At 41.0% G+C, this 26,710-nt stretch overlaps 1 protein-coding gene across 1 annotated transcript; it reads left to right on the top strand.

Annotated features, from left to right (window-relative positions):
* Positions 1–62: 62 nt before the first annotated feature.
* C1GALT1 (core 1 synthase, glycoprotein-N-acetylgalactosamine 3-beta-galactosyltransferase 1) lies at positions 63–16,685 on the top strand. The gene is made up of 4 exons (XM_075143703.1): positions 63–214; positions 6,462–6,701; positions 8,417–9,084; positions 12,137–16,685. Exons 2-4 carry the CDS (start codon positions 6,479–6,481, stop codon positions 12,344–12,346), a joined length of 1,101 nt encoding a protein of 366 aa, XP_074999804.1. The 5' UTR covers positions 63–214; positions 6,462–6,478; the 3' UTR covers positions 12,347–16,685.
* Positions 16,686–26,710: the final 10,025 nt, after the last annotated feature.

Here is a 26,710-nt window from a genome sequence, read left to right as displayed (position 1 = left end):
GCCCCCCGGCGCTCGCCACCCAATGAGCAGGCGGCGGAGCGGTGCCGGCCCCCCCTGCCCGCTCCGGGGGTGCGCAGCGCGAGGAAGCGGGATGGTGCCGGCGGCGGCGGCGGCGCGCGGTGGCGGGTCTGGTGGCGGCCTCCCCTGCGCGCGGCCAACGGCTGCCTGCGGGCCGCGCGGCTGAGCGCGCGCCGGGCCCCCTCCGGCCGACGAGGTGAGGGGGCGGGAGGGCGAGCGGGAGGGCCGCGGTGGCGAGCGGCGTTGAGGGGGCAGCGGCAGCGACGGGCCCCTGGCCGGGCCGTGGCTGGGGGGAGGGCGGCGGACAGGGCCCTGAAAGCAGCGCCCCGATGGGGCGGCGACGTGAAGGAAGGTGCTTCCCTACGGTGATGGGGCGGGAGGGGGTGGCGGGGCGGTGCGTGTCATCCCGGCGGCGGCGAGAAGGGAGCCCGCAGGAGCCGCGGTTGCGGGGACAGCAGGTGCCTGGCTGCCCGCCTGGGAGGGAGAGGCTCCGAAGGAGGGGTCTCCTTGGAAGCCAGCGAGTCTCTCAGAGCACCAACGGAGGGAGCAAGGTACCTTCTCGGGGGAGCTCGCTGCTCCCCACCCATCCGCCTGCTGCTCTTTCTAACGGGGACTTCCTGGACTGACGCCGCAGTTCCCTTTAGTAGGAACTAGGTTAGTAGAGGTCTCGAAAGCCATGCTTTGGACATGGTAACTTGTTGCTGAAAGAGGGTGTCAGCGTTTGGAATGAGGAAGGAGATTACCAGCATCTTTCTTCCGTCTCACCTGTGCTGTGGATTGTTACACATCTTGTTTCAATGCTGTTATTGTCCACCTGTACCAAAATACCTTGCTTTTGTGGTCTATATTTTTTGACAGAACCACCAAGAGTTTTCGATGGAAAAAGGTCCTCTCCACAGAAATGCTCATAACATTAAACATTTTTTTTAAAAAACAAAATATTTTTGGAAGTGAAAAATATAATCTGTGCTTAGTTGATAGGAAACTGCAGCAGTTCCCAGTAATCCTTGATGCAGGCAACATTAGCAAATGTACAACTGTTTTGCATATAGCTTCATTTTAGAAGGATATGAATACGTACGTATAAAGCTTCTAGAAATAATGGGACTTAGTGAGCAGAAAACCTTTCTTGGGCATTGCACAGCTAACTACGTTTTCTACATTTTGACTTTAATTATTCTGATGTGTTGCTCAACCCTTAAGGACGTGGTAGTAGAGATCAATTTCATTGCTAATTTTGCAGCCCTCAATGGACATTGACATTCTGTGAGCCCTTTCCCCCTCACTTCTTAAGTAAGGGATACAGGGAAGAGCCAGCTGTGTGTGCAGGCTAGCCATCTTTCTCATTATGAGGAATAATGAATTCTCATAATTGTAAAGTGACTATGGTGGGATGAAACATATACAAAAACATCTAGAGTTATGTCCCGCATTCTGTAAATTTCAAAATCTCAGATTTGGTGGGTTTTTTTGTTGAATGTGTTTCCTCTTGAAACAAGTTTGAAAAGTTACATGGTCTGAGTTTGCTTAAAAGTATTAATTTTACAGGTGGTTGGGTTTGGTTTTTTTCTGAGGGGTGGTGATGGGCCAAGCTCCATATCATATGCTCCTTTTGCGTGGGGATTCCCTAAGTTTGCTTTGGCTTAGGAAGGTGACCTTATCCCTTGTTGGAACAGGTAGTGAAGTGAGAACAGTATTTTAGATTAATGTGTTAAAAGGCTCATCACCAGGACCGCACAGAGGCACAGCAGGGTCTGGGTAGGGGGTGTGGGGCATTAATCTCGTCAGAGGAAGCAGCCCCTGGTTCTGTCACTGGAGAGCCATCAGCCCCGTTGCCCAGGTGTGACACACATCAAGATAACTCAACAGAAAGGCTCTCTGGAGCAGCTTACAAGACTGAGGGGGGTAACTGCCTTCAGAATATGGGACATATTATGGAATGCAGGAGAAGACTGTCTTGTGACTGTACAAAACTTATTATGGGATGCTTAGGGGAGGGACTAAAGGGACGGAACAGGGTGGTTTGAGGAGGAACAAGTACAGGAAAATAGAACGATAAGGGGATAAAGAGCCTGGTCTGTTGTAAACAAGTGGCTGGTCAGTATGTTTGGCCATGCCCTGTGCCAGATTAGCACAGCCTGTCCTCTTTTCTCATTAAGCTCCATTTCTAACTGTTTTCCTGGATGAGAGGACTCTGTGCTGTATTCATGTGTGCATACTGAGGTCTAAGTGCCAGCAGCTGGAGTGGTACCATAAGTTATAGGGACCTCTGCATCTGGTGTGCCAGCAACTGGAGAGACTGGAGTGAGTGAGGGTCTAAATGCCAGCAACCAGAGTGGAGACAGTAAGTCACAGAGGCTTGTGTGTCTGAAGTGCCAGTAACTGGGGAGACTGGAGTGCATGTGTATTGTCTTGACAAGTATGCCAGTGTGTGGTTGCTAGTGAATATCATGCAGGGCTAGCCAGTGAGTAGGATAAGGGGCTTGGGAGCCAGGTTTTGAGGCAGCTGTAAGTGTGGGACAGGTACTAGTGAGATTAGAGGGTCTTCAGTTTGGCAATATGAGAGTCAAGGAGGTCTAAACCAGCTACTGGAGAGACTGTAAGATCTGGGGGTTGTTTTGGAGGCTCATTTGCATGTGTGTCTCTGAGCGAGGCAACTGGAGACAAAAGCATCCAAGGGCCAGTTACTGAGTGGACTGAATGTCTAAGGCCATTTACTGGGCGATCATGGTATGCCTGTGGGGAGCTGCGTGTGTGTGTTTCTGGGTGAGGAGGTCTGTACCAGTAACTGGAGTGGTGAGGATTGAAGGTTGGTTCTTGGATAGATTGAGTGTCTGAGGCTGGTTACTGGAGGGACCCACATTGTATGTATGTGTATATTCCCCACTAGTGGACATTTGTCCTGGTCAGTGAGGGAGAGAAGCAGCATTAGGCCAGACCATGTTTGTGTTTGCATGAATACTGTTTTCAGCTGTGTTGATCCGTATGGTCAGCCATGTGTTATGTATGTTTGCATGTGCAAGTATGGGAATACATCCTCACCCTTGTCACTGGCTGGACCTGGGGACATGGAGTTGCAGCAGCCTTGTCTCCATTGGGCTGCCAGGTTCAGCAGCCCCTAACACAGAAAAATTACTTTTTCTGTAAGTTTGAAGATGCAGAAATCGTTGACTCATGAAACTGAAATTTGGAGCCAAATCTACAATGACTGTTAAGTTGTGATAGAATTTTAAAACATTTTTTGGTCTGGTTGATGTAAGTAGAGCTACCTACATGAATATCTAAATAGATATATTTGTTTAAGCTGCCATGACAGAGCAGTGGACCATAAATTAAATATAAACCTAGGCTTTTGTTGTAGGTGTTTTTTTAAATAGTGTCTGTTTTTTAACTCAAGAGAAGTAAAAATAGAAATAGGAGTAAAAATGGGGATTTTTTAGTGACCTGGTAGGTTTTGCACTTACCTTTTCCCTGTCTGTATGTCATAGAATCATAGCATCACAGAATGGTTTGGGTTGGAAGGGACCTTTTAAAGATGATCTAGTCCAACTCCCTGACATGAGCAGGGGCATCTTTCACTAGATCAGGTTGCTCAAAGCCTCATCCATCCTGACCTTCAACACTTAAATGTTTTGCATGTCTTGCCCCTGAATAAATTCCTGTATAGAAAAGAATGTCAGCAGAGAGTCTGAGTGGGATGCTTATTATAAGAAGAACTAACCTTCCTTTTAGACATTTTCTGGTTGTAGTCTAATGCTGTAGCATTCAGTTATTTTTGCTGGGAAGTTAAAAGACTCTACTTAGGTCAAATATTAAGATAATATAAAAAAATGAAGATTTCTGTCCTGTTTACTGTTGGAGTTTAGAAACATATGGATACATACACATGTATATAGTGTTCCAGTCTGCTGATATAAAATTAATAGAACAATGAGCAGATTATTTTAGATTGAAAACTGTAACTAAAGGCATTTCATATCAAAGATGAAGTACAGCTTCAGCATCTGTCCCTACCTGCTCCCAGAAATCCTCTTTGCTTGTGGAATACTGCCAAATCAACTTCTGATTTCCAAATGTGATGAATGCATTTCTCTTTTAACATTTCCAATACACTTAAAGTTTTTTTCCTAAAGAATCTAATTTAACATAATTCCATAGTTTAATAAGCAGCAGTTATTTTCAAGTGATTTTCTTTTTTTTCTCTCCAAGCAAGAGTAATTTTAACAGCTGTTAGAGCAGATAACTGAAATTGTGTGGCAAAGAGACACCTAATATTGAAAAGTGGAACAATGGAGACTTTTTCTTCTAGAAAGTGCTGTAGCTATGCTATGTGCATGCATGGATTTTTATTTTTTTCCCCGTTTTAATATGCTGAAGGAAGGCATTGTTTTATTCTGGCCCTCTCCCTTTGTGTATTGCAAATTTTGAGGGGACTTTGTGGTGATAGCTGGGGAAAGTGAAAACAACAACAAAAAAATTTTAGTAGTGGATACTTTTCAGTGTCATAGACTGCTTGTGCATATAGGCTTTTCCTTGAATGTTTTGGTTTTTTGCTTTTTTTCTTTTTTTTTGGAAGGCACCTGATCTAAGTCCCCATGTTTTCTTCCCCAGTTAGTGGCATATAAGACAATAAAAATAAAGCTGGAAACCAAGTCATTTTTTCAAGGCCTGGGTCACAGGTGATAATACAGTCAATTTTATACTTTAAGATGTGATGTCTAAAGGCAATCGTTAGTCTCCACCAAGATGTAGTACTGAATTGAGGGAAGACAATGTATGCTTAAAAAATTGTATAATATGCTTTTTCATATTAAAGAACTACAGCTCCTTATCAACCACAGTTATAATTATGTGAATTTGATACAACCTTTAAGTGTCTTGATTTTTATTTTGTGCTTCAAGTTGTGTTTCCAGTTTTCTTTCCTTTTTCTAGCAGTGTGGAAAGAAAAGCATATCACATGTTAGAGCTGCTTTGCTCTCAAATGATCTAGATCTGCATGTGTGCAGTAAATCTGATGATTTCTGAAAGTGCCAACCTAGCAATATGCACATCTGCATTCTGTCCTCTCTGCTTTCCCTTCTGGAGAATGCTCAGACAGACAGAAAGCTGGTATTTTGAGAGCATGTTGCTGCAAAGTGATTCATGCAGCTTGTTTGGGGATAGTCTTTTTCCAACAGACTCTGCACAGCCAATGAGAGAAGTGGGTGCAGGCTAAATGAGTTGTTTTGGTGGCTGCAGCTCTTTTCTGATGGTTTTCATCGATGCTCTGTACATTCCATAATTTTCTTTTTTTGGCTCCCCAACTAAATTGGGTTCTGCCCATTGACGTGAAGAATGATCCTAATGGAGGGAACATCATCAACTTGTTTGTAAGGCACTGGCTTACATCCAGTATGTATTTAACAGTCAATGTTTTTGTAGTTTAGTCATGAATTACTAGAAAATATCTCAACCCTTTGCAAAGATGAAAAGGCCTCAGGCCTCAACAGCCTGAAATCGTTTTGCAAGTGTTTAATATATAAAAATTCACACTTGTTTCGATGTATAAAGCTTACTTTATGCAGGTGTAGATGCTGGATTTGTTTAATTTTATAAAAATGGTCAGCCAAGTCCTTCAGTTTTTGAGGAGTAAGGGTGTGGCTGAAGTGAAGGGTTTTTTTATTACTGGAATACAAGGTTTGGTTTTTGATGTGTAGAAGAGGCGTTGAGGCTGATGCGTTTTCTTCTCTTCCTCCAAATGCCTTTTAAAAATGGGTGTTTCTGTATGAAAATTCAGATGATGTCTTACTCTTTCTTCTGAAAGTCTGTCCTCAGTACTTCCTAAAAGTGGAAGGAAAACTGCCCTACTTTGAGAGCAGATTTGCTTTTATAACTCTTCAATATCTGCTTTGACATCTGTTAAAGAATTCCTGTAATATAGTTCCTCCTGGAGTTTATGTACATCTCATGACCATATTGTATCTTGACCTATAAATTGCCTTTGACCATCATCTTTTAGTTCATAAAAGACTTAGGTATTACATTTTAAAGCACAGATTTCTTGGGACAAAGAGAATAAAGAAGTGAACATATATTACAGTTTTATAATTAAGATATTGCACTTGAAATGTATACATTCTTGTATAAATATTTTATAAATATAATGAATGTTTTCTGTATGTACAGTCACTTTGTGATTTATGACTGTTCTTTATAATCATAAGCTAAGGAATATATGGTAGGTCTTTTGCACTAAATTTATCAATGTTTGTACAATTTTATATGAATATTTGCATTGCTCTTGTACTTAAACTTCCATGCAAGTCCAGGGGAGCTGAATCTGAGCTAGAACGGAGATCTTGACTTCCAGAGATTTAGTCCTTGATTTTTTCCTGTAGTTTTACGTTCGATTTCTGTGTTAAGTGGCTTTAAGCTTAATGTATTTTTCATTTGGTTTTGACAGTGTATTACCTTCAGGAGATGGCCTCTTCTAAGTCTCTGATGAATCTTCTAACCTTCACTTTTGGATCAGCAATAGGATTTTTTGTATGCTATCTTCTGTTTAGCATTATACTAGAAGAACAGGTTAAGATCCAGCCTCATATCCTTCACAATGATCCACATGGTCAACACTCAGCAGATACCGACAACAATCAGCTGCAAGGACAAATGAATTTCAATGCAGACTCTGGACAGCATAAAGGTATTTTGTTACGCCTGACTAATTATATAATATGCCCCCATTTCATGCATTGCAAAATGTTGCGTTCTTCACTGCCAAGAATTTGTATGAATACTTTTCTTTGACTTTCCCCATGTTCAGGTTACATCTAAATAACATTATTCTCCTGAGGTCCCCTGAATGGTAGTTTTCTTTGTTTACATTTTTATTACAGTAGTGATTTTTTTCCTTAGAGCCCAACTGTTTGTCCAGCTTCTGTATCCAGACTCGTTTGGAGCAGGAACTTCTCAAATGAATTGTTAACATCAAATGGTGGTTTTGCTAAGCAGACGTATTTGCTAGCATTGTAGATGTGGCTGCATTGCTTTTTAGCTTTAAGAAGCTAATTTTGGACCACTTCTAACTTTTTATCTAGCCTCTCAGATAAAGCTGAAAAAAAAAAGAAATTCACTTTTTGACATGATTAGTAAAACTTGGAATTGGGGCGGGGGGCAGAGGGGGTCAATGTGGGCATTGTTTGCCAAGCTGATTATGCAGCAGTCCAAACACAGGTTGCTGTTCGCAGTCAAAAACAGAGAAATTCTGTTGCACTCTGACTTCTTTTTTTTTTCCCTTCTTCTTCAAAGATGGTAGACCCTTCTAATATTTCAGGCGTACTTTTAAATTTGACACATCTCATTAAATGATTTCATTCTAAATCCTAAATACAGATAGTGTCTGAATTGGGACAGTTTGGATGAGAAAAAGTGCACTATAATGGATTTGCTGAAGATGTTAATAAGTAATTTGCTATTTAAACGTATTTAAACTGCAAACTTTGTAAGACAAGTTTGTGAGTGTTTCACATGTAATTGTAGAAAATTGTTACAAAGAAATCTGAGCTGTTGTTTCCTAAAGTGTAAGCAGGAATATTTTAGGACCAGTTATGCAGATCTCACTCTCCATGGAATATTCTTTTACATGAGTTAAAATCACTCTGTATGTATCAAGTGAAAATGTTTCTTTAAGGGAAATGAATGCTTTGGCAGCTTGGAAAACATTACACACCTCAAATAGCTGTATCTATTTATTCTGTTGGATTGTCTGCAAGTAAAAATATTTTAGCACAACAATAATACTAGTTTCATAGTATCCTAACTTACTTAATCTGATTTTTTACAAATAAGATTTAACTTGATTTGGTGATAAATTCTTTCTTTCTGGCTTAATATCTGCTTTTTCCTTCAAAAATATGTTGCTATTTTAGAAATACTTATTAGGTTTTGTTAGTTAACATGAATATATATAACAGAGCTTATTAGATTTTTGACCTTTCTGTGTTGTAATCATTAAACTGTGTTCATTGTGAATGGCAGAAATACTCAGCTTTTTAATTTTCATTAGTCCTCCAATACCATAAAGAAGTTGCTCTGAATAGTTTTTATGTACAAATCAAGGTTTTTTAAAGCCATACTTCCTTGAGCAGGCACCCATTTTGATATGGCTCTTATGCTCACCTTTACCCTGTGAAGTTGAAGTAGCTTTAAGAACTTTAGTTTCTTGGTTTTGGGAGTCTTGTTTGTTTTCTTCCTAAACCTAACATTAATGTCATTAACTGGTACATTTAGAAGCAAATGCCTCTTCTCTCTCTGCATGTCTTTTCTGATATAGAAACAGAATGTCTGGGGGGAGGTTGCTCCTATGTTTCTTTTGCAATCAAGTCTAATACTGTTTTGGAACGTTCCTCTTTTTTTTAGATGAGAATAAAAATATTGCAGAGGGACTGTATCAGAAGGTGAAAATACTGTGTTGGGTCATGACTGGACCTCAAAATCTAGAAAAGAAAGCCAAGCATGTTAAGGCCACTTGGGCCCAACGTTGTAATAAAATACTTTTTATGAGCTCTGAGGAAAATAAGGACTTCCCAACTGTGGGCCTAGAAACCAAAGAAGGCAGGGACCAACTGTACTGGAAGACTATTAAAGCTTTTCAATATGTATATGACCATTATTTTGATGATGCTGATTGGTTTATGAAAGCAGATGATGATACATATGTTATATTGGACAATTTAAGATGGCTTCTTTCAAAATACAGTCCTGAACAGCCCATATACTTTGGAAGAAGGTTTAAGCCTTATGTGAAACAGGGCTATATGAGTGGAGGAGCAGGATATGTTCTGAGCAAAGAAGCTCTGAAGAGATTTGTTGCTGCATTTAAAACGAACAAATGCTCTCACAGTTCCTCAATTGAAGACCTAGCACTAGGAAAATGCATGGAGATCATTAATGTGGAAGCAGGAGATTCTAGGGATACAAGTGGTAGAGAAACCTTTCATCCCTTCGTTCCAGAACATCACTTAATCAGAGGATACCTACCAAAAACATTCTGGTACTGGAATTATAATTATTATCCTGCTGTAGAGGTAAGTCCTTAGGAACCTGGTACCCATTTTATGAAGTATATCTTATGATGTGTATGAATGTGTATGATGTGTGAATTAGCAGTTTAATAGCAGTTCAATATATTTTAGAAAAGAAGATTTTGTTGTGATATCCTGTGATACACTTGTGTGTAGATGTGTTAAATACACTAGTCATCAACTACAAGTTGATGCTAAGAACTTAACTTTCCAGAAGAGTTAGTGAATCTTAAATTATTATTGCAGTTTTGCTATGTTCTGTGGACAGCAAAAAATGATGAAACCTTTTTGATGCGTTTGTCTAGTGTCACCACTACTACCTTCCTTGCAAAGTTATTGTTCTGTTTTGTTCCCTCACATTTCACACACAGTGTCCCTAGCTTCTCCAGCCACCCAACTACCAGTGTGGAGTGAGAAGCGAGACCAGCGTGGTTCATTCCAAGCTGTGTGTGCTGACTGTACAGAGCCAGGTCAAACAGTATGGCTTAGTTACATTAAAGCCTACTGAAAGGGAAGGTGGCACTGATACACCTTTATCTTCTATCCAACAGCAAACTTTGCATAAAACCTGTAGAAATAGAAGTAATTTTGAGACTTGCTCATGATTGTAGTTGATTAACATTGTCTAAGAGATTCCCAAGTTACTGGAGGGACTGGTGGGTAATGGTATGTGTGACTGTACTGCCTGCTAGTCTTCTCCCTTTCAAATGGAGATGTGCTGCAATATACTTCTCTTATCACTGATAACTGTGTGCAGTGTTACCTGGCTTGAAAGCTGGTAGCTGCCCTGCCCTCACTTTTTATTGAAGGTTGTTAAAATGTACATGTAAGTGAATTTCGTTGAAAAGACTACAGAAGAATGGACGTTGCCTAGAAGTGAAATAAAAGCATGACCCAAACAAGGAAATATGATTAGATTTAGCAGTGTGCCCTCGTGGCCAAGAAGGCCAATGGCATCCTGGCCTGTATCAGAAATAGTGTGGCCAGCAGGAGCAGGGAGGTGATCGTGCCCCTGTACTCGGCACTGGTGAGGCCGCACCTCGAATACTGTGTTCAGTTTTGGGCCCCTCACTACAGGAAGGACATGGAGGTGCTGGAGCGTGTCCAAAGAAGGGCAACGAAGCTGGTGAAGGGCCTGGAGCACAAGTCTTATGAGGAGCGGCTGAGGGAACTGGGGTTGTTTAGTCTGGAGAAGAGGAGGCTGAGGGGAGACCTCATCGTGCTCTACAACTACCTGAAAGGAGGTTGTAGCGAGGTGGGTGTTGGTCTCTTCTCCCAAGTAACTAGCGATGGGATGAGAGGAAATGGCCTCAAGTTGTGCCAAGGGAGGTTTAGATTGGACATTAGGAGAAATCTCTTTACTGAACAAGTGGTCAGGCCTTGGAACAGGCTGCTCAGGGAAGTGGTTGAGTCACCATCCCTGGAAATATTTAAAAGATGTGTAGGTAGGTACTTAGGGACATGGTTTAGTGGGCATGGTGGTGTTGAGTTGATGGTTGGACTCGGTGATCTTAGAGATCATTTCCAACCTTAGTGATTCTATGATCCTATGATTTCCTTATGTAGTTCTATTGAACTCTTGTCTACCTTCTGTAGAAGTGAGAGCTGGCAAAGCTAATTTTTTAAAAAATTATTTTGTTGTAGCAACAAAAATGGCATTTACAAGCTGAAACATTCTGTTCTGCAAGAACTTCAGATTGTTCTTTGTATTCCACACCTGAAATCTCGATTTAAAAAAAAAAAGGGAGGGGAGAGCAGGGTGCTGCTTGAACTTAAAGTGATCTGAAGGTATTCTGCATTGTAAATATTGATGATTGTATAATCTGCAATGTGGCTTCTTTTTTAGGATTATAATCTCACTTTTAAAGGTATTATTTTTCAGCAAGCTTTGAGATTAGCGTAAGTGGCCAAAATCAAGGATAGGATGTGGGATTTTTTACACAGTAAAGCTGGAAAAAAAAAAGTCTAGTTTTTCAGTAGACTTTTTTCATTGTAAAGCATCTATTTTTATACTTGTATTCAGCGGCTAGAGCATTTCTGTAGCTTAAAACAGCTACGATACTGTATTTAGTGTGTCAGGATGCAGCAGCTTTAGCTATGGTTGCAGTTCACGGGTGGCTGAGCTGTGGACAGTTACGTCTGTAACCGATGCAGTGGTGGTGAGGATCTGTAGTGGAAATCGCATATTTGATCCTGTCCTATCATATTTGTATTTGGATAGAGACTACTTCGTCTGGTATCAAAACGAAACTATATTGGTCAAACTTAGTAAATATTGAAAGAATAACAATTATGTAACAATTGTTCTCTTCAGTGTCTGTAAATGTTGAATCTTAGTCCCAGTCAGAAATGGAATAATAGCAGCTCTGCAATCAAACCTGATGAAAACGCCCCCGCAAAACTCTCTTCCAGAAAAGTGCTCTTACAGCTAAATTTGAGCTAGGAAAAACAAGTTATAACAAATGTGTTAACAATGATCTTTTAGTGCTTAAAAGTGCTTTTAGCGCTTAATAATGTCAATGAAATTAATAAACTTTAAAAAAAAAAAAGTTCCAAAATTATTTGCTACAGCTTTCTATATGTAAGAAGTTAGATACTGACAATTTTGCCGAACTGTATGATGTGTGAACACACAGACACAGGTGCATGCGCACACACATTTGGCTTATATACTCTGGGTGGATGCTGTCATGAATAACAAGCACATATTTTTTCATAAATAAATGCAATGCATTTAGACCAGCATAAAAAAAGAAGTACAGAAAAGCAGAAGACCTCTGACATTAATGAGGGCAACTAGTTTTTTCACTGGCTTGATTACAGAAGCAAAAGACTTTGTCCAACTTCATTTTGGAAAGATGCTTTGGCAGATATTTCTGATACATTTTGCTTGCCTAACATTAATTTTGAAGTATATGAATGACTGATGATAGTGAATTTCTTACCATGAAGTCAAGTATGTGTGTCAAGTATGTGTTTGAATTCTTCCTGGATCTTTAATCCAGGGCATGCTTTGCAATTCTTGCTGATTATTTTGACTTGTTTTGTGTTTTAGGGTCCTGGATGCTGCTCCGATCTAGCAGTTTCATTCCACTATGTTGATTCCGTGACTATGTATCATTTGGAATATTTGATTTATCATCTCCGTCCATATGGGTATTTGTATCGGTACAATCCTGATTCGGCAAAGAATCCAGAGGAGCAGAGCAAAAATGAAGCACTGGAGGATAATCAAAAGCCAAAGCAAAAAATTTCTGAGAATTAGTAGAACTTCGAAGAAAACGAAAAGAAGCCAGTACAATGAATAAGAGTCTCCTCAAACTCCTGCATGAAGCTTGTGGACTAAAATTACTCATGGCGATTCTTATTTCAAAAATCACGTTGACAGTACTTCCTGTCACTGTCTGTGTACAACAGAGTCCAGTGCTGGCTCTGACTGTTTGGGATAGTGTGACCTTGCAGCCCTGCTCATGAAGATTTGGGGCCCTAAAGCTGTGAAATAGGAGGTTGTTCTGGTACACTAATATCTGGAAGAATTTGTATAAAAAACAGTGGATGGGTTCAAAGATAATCATACAGTATTTCTGTTCCTTTTCCTGTTCTCCTCTATTTCCTTCCAGATGTTCTGTTAGGACAGTTCTAATATTATAAATTGGATGCTGCACAGTCAAATACTTCATGATGGCTTTCTCTAGTATTCTCAATATCTTGAAATTACTGTGTGTACCTTGCCCTATAAGGAAGGGAGAGGTGTGAAAATAGAGTCTCAAGTCTGCTTTGCCTTAACGACAGACTGGTTATTGTGAATAGGCAGAGATCCACCCAAAAGATTAATCTGAATTGTTTCAGAAATGGTATTCACTGCTATGAATTATTTTAAAAAGTTTTAAGTCTCTATTGTACAAAATAATATGATGTTGGATCACTACTGTTTTAGGGAGAAACACAGAAAGAATTACTATCGTTTAAATTGCTGAGGTGATGCAAGCTGCTTACGTATTTGCCTGTGGCGCTTTTTTTTTGTCTTAACTTATCCTGTTGGTTGAATGGATATAAAAATTCATCTCAGAATTTCTCAGCATAAGATAAGGTAGATGCTTTTTGAAGTAGAAGTCTCTTCCATCACACCTTCCATGTAAACCATAAAGAATAGTATCTTAGCAAAGTTACAGTGACATTATAATAACTTGGCTTCAGCCAGTATTATTTGTTTCCGTTTAATTTTCACATCACTATACTTCGAGATTGTGGAGTTACCTTATTCATTAGAATTTTACAGATACAAACAAGTCCTATTTTAAAACTGCAGCAAAGCCGATTTGACTGCTTCCCTACACAATGAGTTTATTTGGCTGAAGTACTTGATTTCACTTTTCTGAACATTTTTTTTCTCCACTTTTAAAATTTTTTCCGTATCTGCTTCTTGTTACCTTTTTCAGAACAAAGTGTTAAATGATGCTTATTTCACTCTTTTTGAAGCTGAAGTATATAGTTATTCAGGTAAGCCAGCCTGAATGCAGGAATCTTTCAAAGTGCATTAACTTTCTCCACTACTTTATGAGTATCTCTGCCTCTCAACTGAAAACACTTTCTTGGTGTGGGACAAAATAGGTGTTTTAATTACTGAAAAATTTTCAGAGGCCAAGCCTGTGTTTTATATAGTTAACATGAAACTTTCTGGTTTTCTCTTTTTCAAATCGTGTGAATAGCAGTATGGGGGATGGGGTTAAGTTTGACATGTAGTGTGTCTTTATTCCACACTTGAACAGAAGCCTCTTCATCTTTTTATCACTTTTCACTTTCATCATATTGATGAATTTGGACATAACCTAATTACCTCCAGTCATTGTTTTGGAAAGGGCACATACTGGTAGCGGACAGCCTTATTTACTACTGCTGTCCTTCAGGATGTTCCTGGAAGAGGATGTTACCATAAAATACTGGAATTTTTTTTCCAAAGATAGTTCTTGTACAGGTTGGGGTTCTATCTGTTGTCCAACAGTAAAGAGTCATGACTTCCTTTCTGACCATTGCTCTGCAGCATGATGGCAGTTACTGAAATATCTCATGGAGTTGAAATATTACATACATCTTCTCTGCCTGAATATAGGCTGGGTTCATATATCAAGTATTAGTTAAACAAATAGTTCCTGCAGGGTTAAATCTGTTGGTCTTTTATGAGCAAGACTGCCTCTGAAGTACCGAAAGGGACACAAGCGCTATTTTATGTCAATTAATGACTTAAGTAGAAAATTATAACTGTATTTGTTTAAAAAAGGAAAAAGTCTCCAATTTGCTCTAGTCAGAGGGATGCTTGTCCACAGGAGAATGGATGGTGCCATGCTGAGAGATGCTTCCTTCTGTGAGCTAAATGTTTATCCCATGTGCAACACAAACCAGTAATATTGTGAAATCCATATCGTACTGATAACTCTAGTGGCATTGTTCAAACATGCAATTAAAATTTTCTGGAATGCTTAAGGAAGTTATAAAATGAAATCGAGATCCCAGCTTAATCTCTTTGTAAATTCAGCCCATGTAGAAGATCTACTGAACTACTGTACTTTCCTTTATTACTGCTTTCTTCCTTAGTTCAACCATGGGGTTTTAAAGGTTTTCTTCCACAACAGGCAGAACTAATCTTGCATGTTTTCTGCAGGTTTGTGTCCTATGTTTGCCCTGTGCTGCCCTGTGAAGTAACATCATTTCCTCTTCATGTTCCTTACTATCCTGACTACCTGTCTTTGGGTTTTCAATTCCATCATGCATAAGTCTCAGGTGGGCAAGAGGAAGCCGGTAGTGAGATGTTTGAGCTCCACACAGGTTGGTTGCTGAGGTGGCAAGTGAAACCAGCCGCTGCTGAGCTCATGGTGAGGCATTTTCTCAGCACAGTTCTAATTCTTGTCTGCTGCCCAGCTGTAGCTTGTGGGTTTAGCAGAGTGGGGCAGGAATGTCCCTTTCCACAAAACATGCAGGACCTTAGAGGGAATGGAGAAATAAAGGAACAAGTTCCATTTCTGAGGGAATAAGGCTAAGAACATACTATCTTGCGATAAAAAGGTGGCCTATCTGGAGAAATAAGAGTAGCCTTTTCTTCAAACATCCATTCTTGCTTTGTTTTAAAGTGTCCTTGCTCTTAGGCCTCTGAATCTATTTCTTTTGCCTTTCTAACAGCACTGCAAAGAAATTTTTTTTTGCTTCCAGACAAGCTAGAAAAGTATCGTTTTTTACATTCTGTGATTATAACAGAGGGCTGTTGTTCTCTGTTAAATTGTATTGCCATAACAATGAACTGATACCTCTGAAATAATTGGTTTGTATCTCACGCCCTTCAAAAGCTTCAGTAGACAAGGTTGGAATGTGAACAGTTAGTATAATTTTCATGTACAATATTACACTACTATTAGTAGTTTGTTATTTCACTCTCAGGTCTTTGTGCTTTGAGGAAATATTTATTAAATTTGAGTATTTCTGCAGCCCAAGGAGGCTACTGTATTTCAGGTGGAAAGACCTTTCTGAAGTACAGCAACACAGGCTCTCTTAGACTATATACTGATTATTGCTCTATGTTTTGGTTTTGTTCTGTTTCTAAAAGAGGTTTCTTAATTTTGTAAAACCTAAAAGCTTCCATTGGCACCGTAGTGATTTAAGTGACCGATAGAAAAATTTTGAACTAGTTTTCTTGAAATTACTAGGCAGCAGTTGTTTGCACTTGGATGTGGGAATGTCACTTAGTGTAACAGTAACATTCTATCCTTGTGTTAAGTGTTTTTTAGTTCAGAAGGAATGAGAATGCCAAGAAGTTACCTTCTGATCACTGTTCTTAATCAGAGGATAGTATTAATCTTTGTTTATAGAAGAAGACCGATTTTAATCTTCTTTCATTCCCAATTAATTTTTGCAGTCTATATTGGTCTTATTGAAGAGATTAAACACTGGTGATGTTAGCATCATCTTGTTTTGCGGAAGGTCTTTTCCCAGTACCTTTTACCTTTAAGGACACTTTCTTTGTTTTGCTTTGATGGAGGTATATATTAAAAATCACTTTTTCTTCAGATGTTGCCATTTGTTCTGTTATGCTTCCAGAAGTATAAATTTTAGTGAGTAGTTGATAGACCTCTTACAAAAAGCTTTTTATCTGAGCAGGGTGTTTTATTTTTGTACAACAGAAAAGTGCGGGTTATTTCTCTGATGTACCTGCTACTGATGTTAATAGTGCACACACAGATGAAGATAGATCCCTCAATACAGGACCACTTGGAAAGGCAATTTTGTCCATTTTCTGTCAAGAAAAACTTCTGTGGAACTCCAAAAGTGTAATTTGCTTTGTTTTACCATATTGTATTTAAAATACTCCACAAATGTTATTAATGCTCTAAATGAATTGAATATTGCTGCTGGACAGTATGCTCCACTTAAAACCTGTGGATGTTTCACTTTGCAGTTATAGGTAGTCGTGTCCCTAATGGCAGGTATAAGTTGGTGACTTGTCTGGAATGATCACCATAAGGATTTGTTTCTTAAATATCATCTTTGAAGTGCCTTTGACCAATTTTTAGCATCAAAATTAAGTTGAGAATTGAATAAATAAAATAAGTTATCTCATACACAGTGCATGTCTGTCTTCATTTACCCCTCCTGTATGCTAGTAGTGTAGCATAGCAGCACAATTTAGTCTAATAGAAACATCCTTACTTTTTTTCTTGGGTGGGTACAGGAACGTCAAAAAGCTTCTCACGCTTGCTATGTTTTCTGTTATATATTTATGCTATTAACAAATAGCAAGCTACCTTGAAAACAAAGATGGTATTTTTTTAAGTGTAAAATTAATCATAAGTGCTAGTACTAGATTCACATAAGCAGGCTGTTGTTTCTGCATTGTCCTGATTTTTCAGTGTCTCCGCCTTGTTAGAGAGTCCTGAGTGAACTGGCTATAGCCGATACCTCAAAGATAAAGCAAAACTGTTCAAAATTAACCACCTTTTTTGAAAAGGATTTATTCTTTCAGTGAATCTCTTCTGGAAAAAAAACCAAACCCAAACCAGTTAAGATTTAAATGTTGTGCTTTCTAACCTAGCTTTCTGCTATTCATGCAGAATAATATTCAGCAGTAAAGAATATTCCACTTACGCAGATGGAAAGTGTCTTTACGTGCAAAGCGTTGCTTGTTGGACATGGTAGGCACACGCACGGTACAGCTCTGTTTCATTACCTTCAGTACTGTAATAGACCCTGCTAGTGCTATTAACCTGGATTAATAACTATTTCATTGCATGACTGGAGTGCAAGCATGTCTGCAAAGTGCAGGAAGTGTGTGACAACCAATCTAACTGTGCTCAAAAGCTAGAATACTTTAGCTAAGGAACAACAGCCAATGAACAGACGATAAAAGCTCCTCTCTGAAGTTTCAGGTATGGGTTATGCTTTTATGTGATGCTCCTATAACTTTCAGGTGTCAGGATCAAACTAGTTCCAGCAAATTGCAGGGCGATGCGAGTACTGGAGCAGAACAAAAACTACAGCTACGGCTCTGGAGAAAAACTGTTTTCTAAGTGTGGGTTTGCTTTGCTTGCTATTTTTAATGTGTAACAGACACTTGTGTAGACACAAGTGACATGTCATTCAGTGAAGGTAAGCTCCCTTAACCTCCTCACTTACAGAAAGCTTCCCTGGCTCAAGGGCGTTTTCCTAGGGTTCTCTCTGCACTAGCGTGAACTCAAAAGAAATTTAAGTGTCTTACACGCTGGGACTGCTAAGGTTGTTCTAAGCTGTGGGGAAGATAAGCCTGCGTATTGCTGATTCCAGCTCTCGCTGCAAAATGTTCAGCAGTCTTTCCTCCTTTTTGACAATGTTTCACCTTAATGAGGCCCTTGGATGGCTTCCCGAAGCTTGGTAGTGAGGGACTTACTCTGACAACTATTATGAGAAATAAGTGAGAAAATCAGAGCCCTGCAGTAAACGTTTTCATTGTTCCACATGTAAAGTAATTTAACATAGATGGGAAAACAGTCGGATCATGGGATTACACTTCTAGGTGTCAGGGTGGTATTTGGCAAAGTGTTTGGAAAAGTGGTTACTGAATTCAGAAATGTAGCCTGAGCTCTCCATTTTTCAGCTTTCTAATACATATTCCTGCAAGACTGCTTGAAATGCCAATAAAAATAAATTGTAGAGATGCTCTCAACGCTGGTTAGTCAACAAAACGTGGCAGGGAGACCACTTCTGAGTATGCTTTTGTTAGCGCTGGAATTCGGATCTGATGTGGTTTTGAGTGTGACCCACACGTTTTCATTTTAACTCTTCTTTCCAGACTCCCTCAGCCCCCTGTTCCATTGTGTGTGACACTCCTCTGTTGTGGTGAACTACAAGCCACGAAGTACGGTCCCTTCTTCCCTTCCTCCCCCCAAAATGCCTTTCTGTAAGCCTTGTTTTATTTGGGGTAGGTTGAAGCCTCGGGCGCTGGAATCTGCGCTGGTGCTGACCAAGACTTCATACCCCAGCGTCCCAGTTCGACTTGAAGAAGTCCCCAGCTTCTCTGATGGGTGGGACAGCTCTTGAGATGAGAAAGTGTCAATTCTTTTGCATGTTCAAGGTGTTACCTTTTTCTGGAGGTGTGACTTGTCTTTTAAACCGATTCCCATATTTTTTTCCCCCTCTTTTTTCTTTCCTGTCAATAGCTTCACCTTCTGCTCTGCAAAGTGCTTTTTGAGGAGTGCATGATCCCAGATGGATTGCTGTCGTTTTCACACTCCCAAGTGGCTGCGGCTCCCTTCAGCTCTGTGTGTGAAATGGTACGCTGCCTTCAGTAAAGTTACTAACTTAGAACATTTTAAAATCAGCCTAAATGAGTCGCTACCAAAGGAAGAGTTGGAACCATGTTTTATATTTGATGCTTACAATACTTCCCAGTCTGGTAGGATGGACAGGTGGACTGGCTCCAAGCTCTGGCAGCCAGTTGTGCTAAGGAAGCATGAAAAATGTTTTCCTTAGAGAAGAGGGAATTCTTTGTAGCAATGTTCTTCTAAAAGGAACATGAATTTTCCAACTGTCCGCTAAGTGTTGCTACAGTGTCACGGTCTTATTTTTTACTTTTGCACAAAGAGGTGGAGAGTCTTTTGCAAAGCTGAGTGGCAACAGAATTTCAAACTTAGATCTGAAGAGAGATGAGAGTTTTGCAGGAATGTTTGTTAAATAAAAGGTCGATGTGAGCAGCTTGCCTGTTTCCTTTCATTTAAACTTTAAACCTTTGCTTGAGTAGGTACCTAAGTTTGCAGCACAGTTCTTCAGTTGTACAAAACCAAACTGTGGTGCGTGTGAACCCATCACTTCGGCATCTTGAAGTCAAAAAGGCTGGTTTGTTTCTTTGAAATTCTAACCTGGCTTCCAGCAACTCCTTGCCGCCTTCTGATTTCTTTCCCCTCCTAGGATAAAATCCTAATCCACTGTAAGGAAAGGAGCTCTGTCAGCAACTTCAGTCACCTGAAGAACCGGATCAGCCTCCTGCTGCTGCTGCTGCTGCTTCCCGGTTCCATCCTGAGCTTTCAGTGTTCCCCAGCAGCTCTGGATCTTGCATGGTCTCACGTAGTCAAGGTCTTGACTCTTCCTCCTCTGTCTAAGAACCGATCAAAAAGACTTAGAAATTAATGTGCGTTAGTACCCTGCACCTTTAAAACCTTGGACTAGGATTTTTTTTCCTTTCACTGTCCCACATGAATTCTTAACTAGGAATCATCCGAATGTTGTGCTGTTAAGTGTTGTCTTCCTGCCCCTGGAGATGGAGAGCGTAACATTTAAGACAAACGTTCACTGAGGGCCAAAGCCTGAGTACTTGGTAGAAATCAAAACAGACAGATGTCTCTGTAATTATTTTCTTAAATTAACTTTGTATCCAAACTCCTAGTTCTACTAAATTTGGGAGTATGACAACATTGTTAAATGTCTGTTCTCTGGCTATTCTATCACAAGTGCAGGAGGTGGCTCTGAAGTGGAGTCATATCCTTCCTAGATTTATAGCCCAGGTGAGCACCCTGCAGGGATTAAGCACAAATCCTATGAAAATCAAACCTGAGGGTCTGAAATTTTCCCAGCACAGAAGTGTGCCTCACCAGCACCAGGAGTTCGAACATTTACCATTGAAAACAGCAGGTTTCACATATTCTGCTGTGGATTGTGTTGAAATCGTAGCTGAAATATGATTAGTGTTTCAAGGACAGGTAGGGTAATCATGTCTAAAATCAATTTTCAAACACTGTTTAGAAAAGCAAACTCTCCTGTTCGGGAGCTGGCGGTGCTTCAACGTGAACAATGAAGCCTTTGTTCCTATTTGTCAAAGTTACCCCATTTTTTAGCAGAGAATGGGCAGTGTCTGCTTACCCAGATTAGAAGATAATTTGTCATTCTAATCAACAGCACCCTTCTTTTAAAGTATTTCTCTGCCAGGTAGGTTGGACTTTATGGACTTTATCTTTGTCAGCTTCCAAAGCTGCATTTCATGCATCTTGTTCAGACTCATTCAAGTAAATATTTCTCAAAATGCATTGGCCATGTTTTCATTTTAGGTAAGCTTCGTGATGTCTAAATGCAGAATTTGTCTTATCAAACGTAGGTCTGAACGTTCACAAATTCATACCAATCCCAGTGGGAGAAGTCTCATGCATCAGCTGTATCTTCTTGCTTTAAAACCTTCATTACAAAAGTAGCATTTGGCTCTTAAGTCGTCACTGTACAACTATTAACGCTTTCTCCAGGAGAATGAGTTAGATTCACAGACCCTTTATTATTTGATACAATCCTATTGTAATTGCAGAAAAATCCCACTGTAAATGCAGTTATGCCAGTCCACGCTTTGGCCAGCACTTCTTGTTCAAGGAGCTTTCAGCGGTACCGACTGAAAATCAGTACCTTATAGATGTGTGGTGGCTCTCTGGTTTGATCTGGTCTTTGCCATACTGATCAGTCCTGCAGCAAAGAGTTTCAGTATTGCCAAATGTTTTTTCGGGGAGTCCGAGTTGTGGATTTTGTGTATATTTTCAGCAATGCTTTTTAAAAGATCCATATGTACTGGTGGCAAGCCGCCATCCTGAACACTCCGTCCATGTGAGCCTCAAAGGAGCGGAGGGAGCATGAGTTATTCTTACGTGTAGCATCTGGGAATTACTCCTGACATCACTGTAAAATGAGGAAACTGTTACAAATGTTTAACAGCATGAAAAAAATGAAAGCATGGTTGGAAAAAGGACGTATTTGCTGTGTCCTATTAGCTAAATATATTTGTGGGCTAGATATCTGGGCCCAGGAGAGAGTGAGAAAACTATTGCAGCATATAAGTGAACCAAAAATGTTGGCTGGTCCTATGGCTTTTGCAGTTAAACAAAGGTTAATTACATACATTCAGCCGGACCACCTAGTATTTTGACTTCTAAACATAAAATTGTGTACTGTAGAGGTAGCGTCTCTAAGATACGGAAGGAAAATCCTAGTATGAGGAACGTGGATGTCCCATGCTAATACATCAATCAGTAGTAGTAGCGACATTCTAACGTGACTGAAGAGAGGACAAACCCTTTTGATTTTTACACTTTTGCATTATGCTGCTGCCTGGGTTGCTGAACTCCAACATCTGTTTCTGCTGGAGCATCTCATGAAGGGAATACCTTCACGATGGGTTTTCCATTTACAGCTGCAGTGCTTCGTGCTTCCTGCTGCCGGGCAGCACCTTCTCTATTTAATACCTGCCCAAGCCTTTCCGTCTGACTGCCCTGACTGCCCTCGGGAGCTTTGGGCTGTTCAAGACGATCAGATTTGAGGGTGAGGCTCACTTTCATAAGATATTTGCCTATATGCAGGTGTGTAGAGGCTTGAGTAACCCAAGCCAACCTTGTAGTTGACACTCCTTTGAGTGGGAATCATGGATGGCTTCTGTGGTCTTTTCCTACCCGAGTTATCCTACAATCCTAAAATGTTTTGTCAGCTTTGCAGGGAGGTGTTTTGGCACCTGAATGTTTTCCCTTCAGCTCCTCTGGGTCCTGTTGGTCCCTGCTGCTGCTTTGCATTCAGCCTCCTCCCGCAGCCCGGGGAGCCCCTGCCTGACTGCCGGCAGGGCCCCCTCCTGCCCATCTCATCCTTCCCACGTTTTCCCTTTCCTTCCAGAGGAACAGTAGTGTTGTGGAAGTTCTGCTTATCATTCTGAATAGTACTACACAAAACACCTCTTTTATGTCCCATTTTATAGAAGGGTAGTTAGACTATCCCGTTTCATCTCAGTGCTAATGTGTACTATTTCCACCACGTGGGGAAGGGACTGTTCTTCTGCATCGTAGAAGTGACTTTGCCCTCCTTCCAATGTTGTATCCTGGTTAATGCACAATGAGTTTTATCAGTGTGAAGATTCCCTTCCCTCTCTGTTCCTGTACAATAGCTGTGCCTCTTGCTTGCTGAACTTGGAGATCACGTTTCCTTGGTATGCAGATTAACTCTGGTATTGGCACAGTTCCTTTTTCTGTTACAAAAGCTTCTAATCTCTGAGAGCTGGCAGGTAGCTAAAACGCCATAAAAAATGATCATAGGCAATGCGAGAACAGGATCCAAAATCCAAAATGGTTTTTCCCACGTGGAAGTAATAAAGGGGGGCCTGCGCTGCCTGCAGCGCCTGTGCCTAACTTAAGCCCAGTGCTTAAGAATTACTTGTCGTAATTCTTAAAAAGCAAATACATAAAGAACAGGAAACAAATGCAACAAGGCAGGAAACACTTTCCCTTCATGTTCAGTTCAGCATTATGCTGATATTTAGACTTTCACTGCTGTTTCACAAATGCATCTGTTCCGTGTCAGAGGAGCAAGCAAGCTGGTTGAAGAACGCACAGTTAAACTCAGCCGGTATCCGAACACTTCACACCAAGACCCGCAGGAAGAAATGTTCAAGCAAACGCTTGCCACCCTCTGATAACCAGCTGGCAAGTAGAGTGCCTGAGAAGAGGTGGAGACGGAGCCCGAGGTGTGCTGCTAGCAGGTCGTGAGTGCGAAAGGTCAACATACACCTGAGAGTGAGAATGATCCTGATGTGATGGTTGGAATGAGTTTTATATCACAAATAACTTCCGGATCCGATGTTAATGCTGCCCTCTCCCATTGCTGCTCTTTGATTAATAGACGCTGCTCTTTCGAAAGCTGGAAGGGGCTTGGTTACAGAATAGGACGCTACAGAAAACAGTGTAAGATACAGGAAAGTAAAAATATTTCCCTGTGCAAGGTATACCAATTGAAAAAAAAAAAAAGGAATTTAGTGAAATGATGTTCCCAGAATGAAGCCTTGTTCTCAGGGCTGTAACGTCAGAAAGGTTTACAGGGAACGGCTGTGTCGGGGCATTGCTAGTTTGAGCTGAGTGGAGGGGCAGGAAGGTAGTTCAGCTGGTATCCCAGGTGTGTCCCGGAGGGGTCATGCTGGGCGCATGGAGGCACCATCCAAAAGCAGAGACAAAGTCTTTACTCCTGTCTCAGACTCCTGCACCTCCCCGCACACCAGGTCACGAGCTCTGGAGCCCTTAACCTCAGATCACCGGGATGAGTCATCTGGCAGCTTCTGTGAAATGGCTTCCTTTCCAGCACGACACGTTCTCCGCCTGGCTTTGTACTGGAGACATAGCTCGGGGCCAGGGACTCTCATTTACTACCGCTGCTATTACACTGAGCCCTGACTTCCCTGGGCACCTCCAGAAAGCGCTCCTAGACAGCGCGCCAGGCATACGTTTGCTAGATTCAGCAGTGTTGCAATGGTTATAGATGAAGTGGGGTGCTGCAAGGGGATCCGTGACATGATTATGGGGTATGTTGATCTTTGGCTTTCACACTACGGTACAGTGTGTGCAAGGGCCCTTTTTATAGCTGTGTTCCTGCTTCAGTGTAAATACCTTGTAAAGACTTGTCCCTGCAATGCTCAGTATCTGGTTTGCTCAGCATCCTGTTTCCACAATGGCCAGTTTAAACATCAGTCATAAAACAACTTATAAATTTGTCAAAGAGACTGAGGAATATGAGGTAGCCCATAGAAAATGTAAGTTTGTGAGACGAAGTAAGGGCTGATTTAAAAAATCCTCAACCAGCTGCTGCTGCTGAGCTGAGTTTTGGAAGTTGTTACTTCAATATGATTTGTAAAAGCCTGTTGATGTCTTGCTGTGTTTGTTCCATAGAGGCATTTTGTTTTCCTGCTGGTGGCACTGTAGGATGAAGCTGTGGTCGGTGGGGCCCTGCACTGCAGCTGCATCATTTAAGATGCTGGGATTTCTTCTCGCCAACATGACAAGTTGTGTAACGTTTGACTTGAGGACAAGTACAACATCCTTACTCCATGTTAACCTAAATTACTGACGTGGACTTTAACTTATTGTCGTGGTTTAACCTGGCAGGCAGCCAAATACCACGCAGCCGCTCACTCACTCCCCCCACCCCCAGCGGGACGGGGAGAGAATCGGAAGGGTAAGAGTGAGAAAAACTCGTGGGTTGAGATAAAGACAGTTTAATAGAACAGAAAAAGGGAAAATAATCATGATAATGATAGAACATACAAAATGAGTGATGCACAATGCAATTGCTCACCACCCGCACTGACCGATAACCAAGTAGCGATCGGTACTTCCTGGATCACGCCTACCGTTCATATACTGAGCATGATGTCACATGGTATGGAATACCCCATTGGCCAGCTGGCCTGGCTGTCCTGATTATGTTCCCTCCCATCTTGTGTACCTAGCTCAGTCAGTAGGCACGGGAGCTGTCCTTGGACTAGGAGGGCACTTAGCAACAACTGAAAACATCAGTGTGTTATCAACATTCTCCTCGTACTAAATCCAAAACACAGCACTAGGAAGAAATTTAACCCTATCCCAGCCGAAACCAGGACACTTATTTAAGGGAACTTTTGTTGGGTGACTTTCTCCTCTTAAAAAGGAAAGTTTCAACCAGCTTATGAATTGTAAACAAATCCAACGCACCACTGAGTGTGTCAAAAAATCTCAAAAAAGCCTGATGTATGTCTACTAAACTCCCAAGGATCCTGCTCAAAGAATGGTTTTCACTCACACAAGTTCACCTGTATGCTCTAGAATATCCAGCGAGTACTGTGACTTTTGGTTGACTATATTGTACATTATACAATATACATATTGTATATTTGTATCCAGAACAAAAATTGAAGATTTCTGTTTGCAAACATGATATTCCCTTCAGGCAGAGCGCAGTTCTGCCTCCAGCACCGCCCCTGTCAGTACGCTTTCTGCTTATTACAGCGACTTGTGTATTTTGGCAGCCTGTGCCTCAAGTAACTTACAATCCGCACAGTTATGCGGCGTGCAGCCTGATGGAGCCCCAGTCGTAGTTCTTTGAGGGTCATTGCAATGAAAATACTAATTTTCAAACCCGGATTTTATATGTGACTCTTATTATGCTTGAATTAATTGGAAAATATGGCCTTTCCGATCAGCAGAAATACATTTTACCTATTAATTTACAATGTAGTTAAAACTGATAGAAGCTATCCTTTGAGAAAACACGATGCACTAGGGAGTGGCCCTGAATGAAATAAGCAGCAGCTGAAATTGCCAACTACGTCATGATATATCAAGAATTACTAGCTATTTGCTTTCCATGGAAAAATCACTACTGTCCCCAGCCTCCCTCCCCTGCCCCGCTCCCCGCACCCGTGCCTGTGTGCTCAGCGAGCCCGGGGCACCCCTGGGCCAGCAGGCAGCAACCAGACCACAAAATCCCTGAAATCCTTCTCCGAATCAGTGCTTTCCACGCGCTGACCGTCTCTCCCCTGAAGCCCCTCTTCCCCAGCCCTGCTACTGCAGGGGATGTACCCAGGCACATCCTGGGCCTGGGGGCTTCTTTGAATTGTTGCTCATTTATTTACTGCTCTGGCAGGTTTTTTAAGCCTCCTGAAAGCTTTAAGCTGCTAAGAGAGGAGCACCGCCCAAACACTTCCAGCAGCACCTGGGATTAGCTGAGTTTGCAACAATTTTAAAGCTAATCCAAAACTCTTTTGGGGGCTTTACTCACATGTTGAGCCTTGTGGTTGCCAGATTTATTCTTGTCAAAGCTCTTACCTACCATTATTTTTACAATAAGAAATGGTTTTCTTTGTGTCCCAGGGTCAACCGTGCCAGATGTTGGAGAGATCCCTTTTGCCATGCCAATAAAATGCAAAAATCTCCCTTCTCGCTCCCTGTCTGCACGTAGGGAGGTTACAGCTGCTGAAAGGAGAGATTGTGAGACAAGGAGGAGAGTCCACGTGTTCTTCCTTTCGTCTTAGAAATTGCTCTAAAACAGGGCTTATGTACTGTTAGAAAGCCAAAATAGAAAGTCTTTATGGACCACTTTTAGAGCCTTACCCATTTGGCTGAATTTCTACATATTCCTGGTTAGAAAAAAAAAGCCAAGCTTCAGTAGAATTTGGCTCAAAATCTGGGTTTCGTTTATCCCTGAAGCTTAGACCTGATTCTGTCCCTACTAAAAGACGTGGTAATACTCCTGAAAGTAAAGACACATTTAAGGCTGTCTCAAGTAAAAAATGTAGTAACTAAATATGTTTTATATTTCTTTGTCTAGCTACCAAGTATGATAGCTGAGAAGTCTG

Source organism: Calonectris borealis, chromosome 2 (assembly GCF_964195595.1).
Source record: "Calonectris borealis chromosome 2, bCalBor7.hap1.2, whole genome shotgun sequence".
NCBI classification, from domain to species: Eukaryota; Metazoa; Chordata; class Aves; order Procellariiformes; family Procellariidae; genus Calonectris; species Calonectris borealis.
This window is presented reverse-complemented; position numbering and strand designations above follow the sequence as displayed.

Coding starts and splice junctions, on each gene's coding strand:
- C1GALT1 (XM_075143703.1), top strand. CDS start 6,479: ATGGCCTCTTCTAAGTCTCTGATGAATCTTCTAACCTTCACTTTTGGA. Junction 6,702..8,416: donor AGACTCTGGACAGCATAAAG/GTATTTTGTTAC, acceptor TCTTTTTTTTAG/ATGAGAATAAAAATATTGCA. Junction 9,085..12,136: donor ATTATTATCCTGCTGTAGAG/GTAAGTCCTTAG, acceptor TTTGTGTTTTAG/GGTCCTGGATGCTGCTCCGA.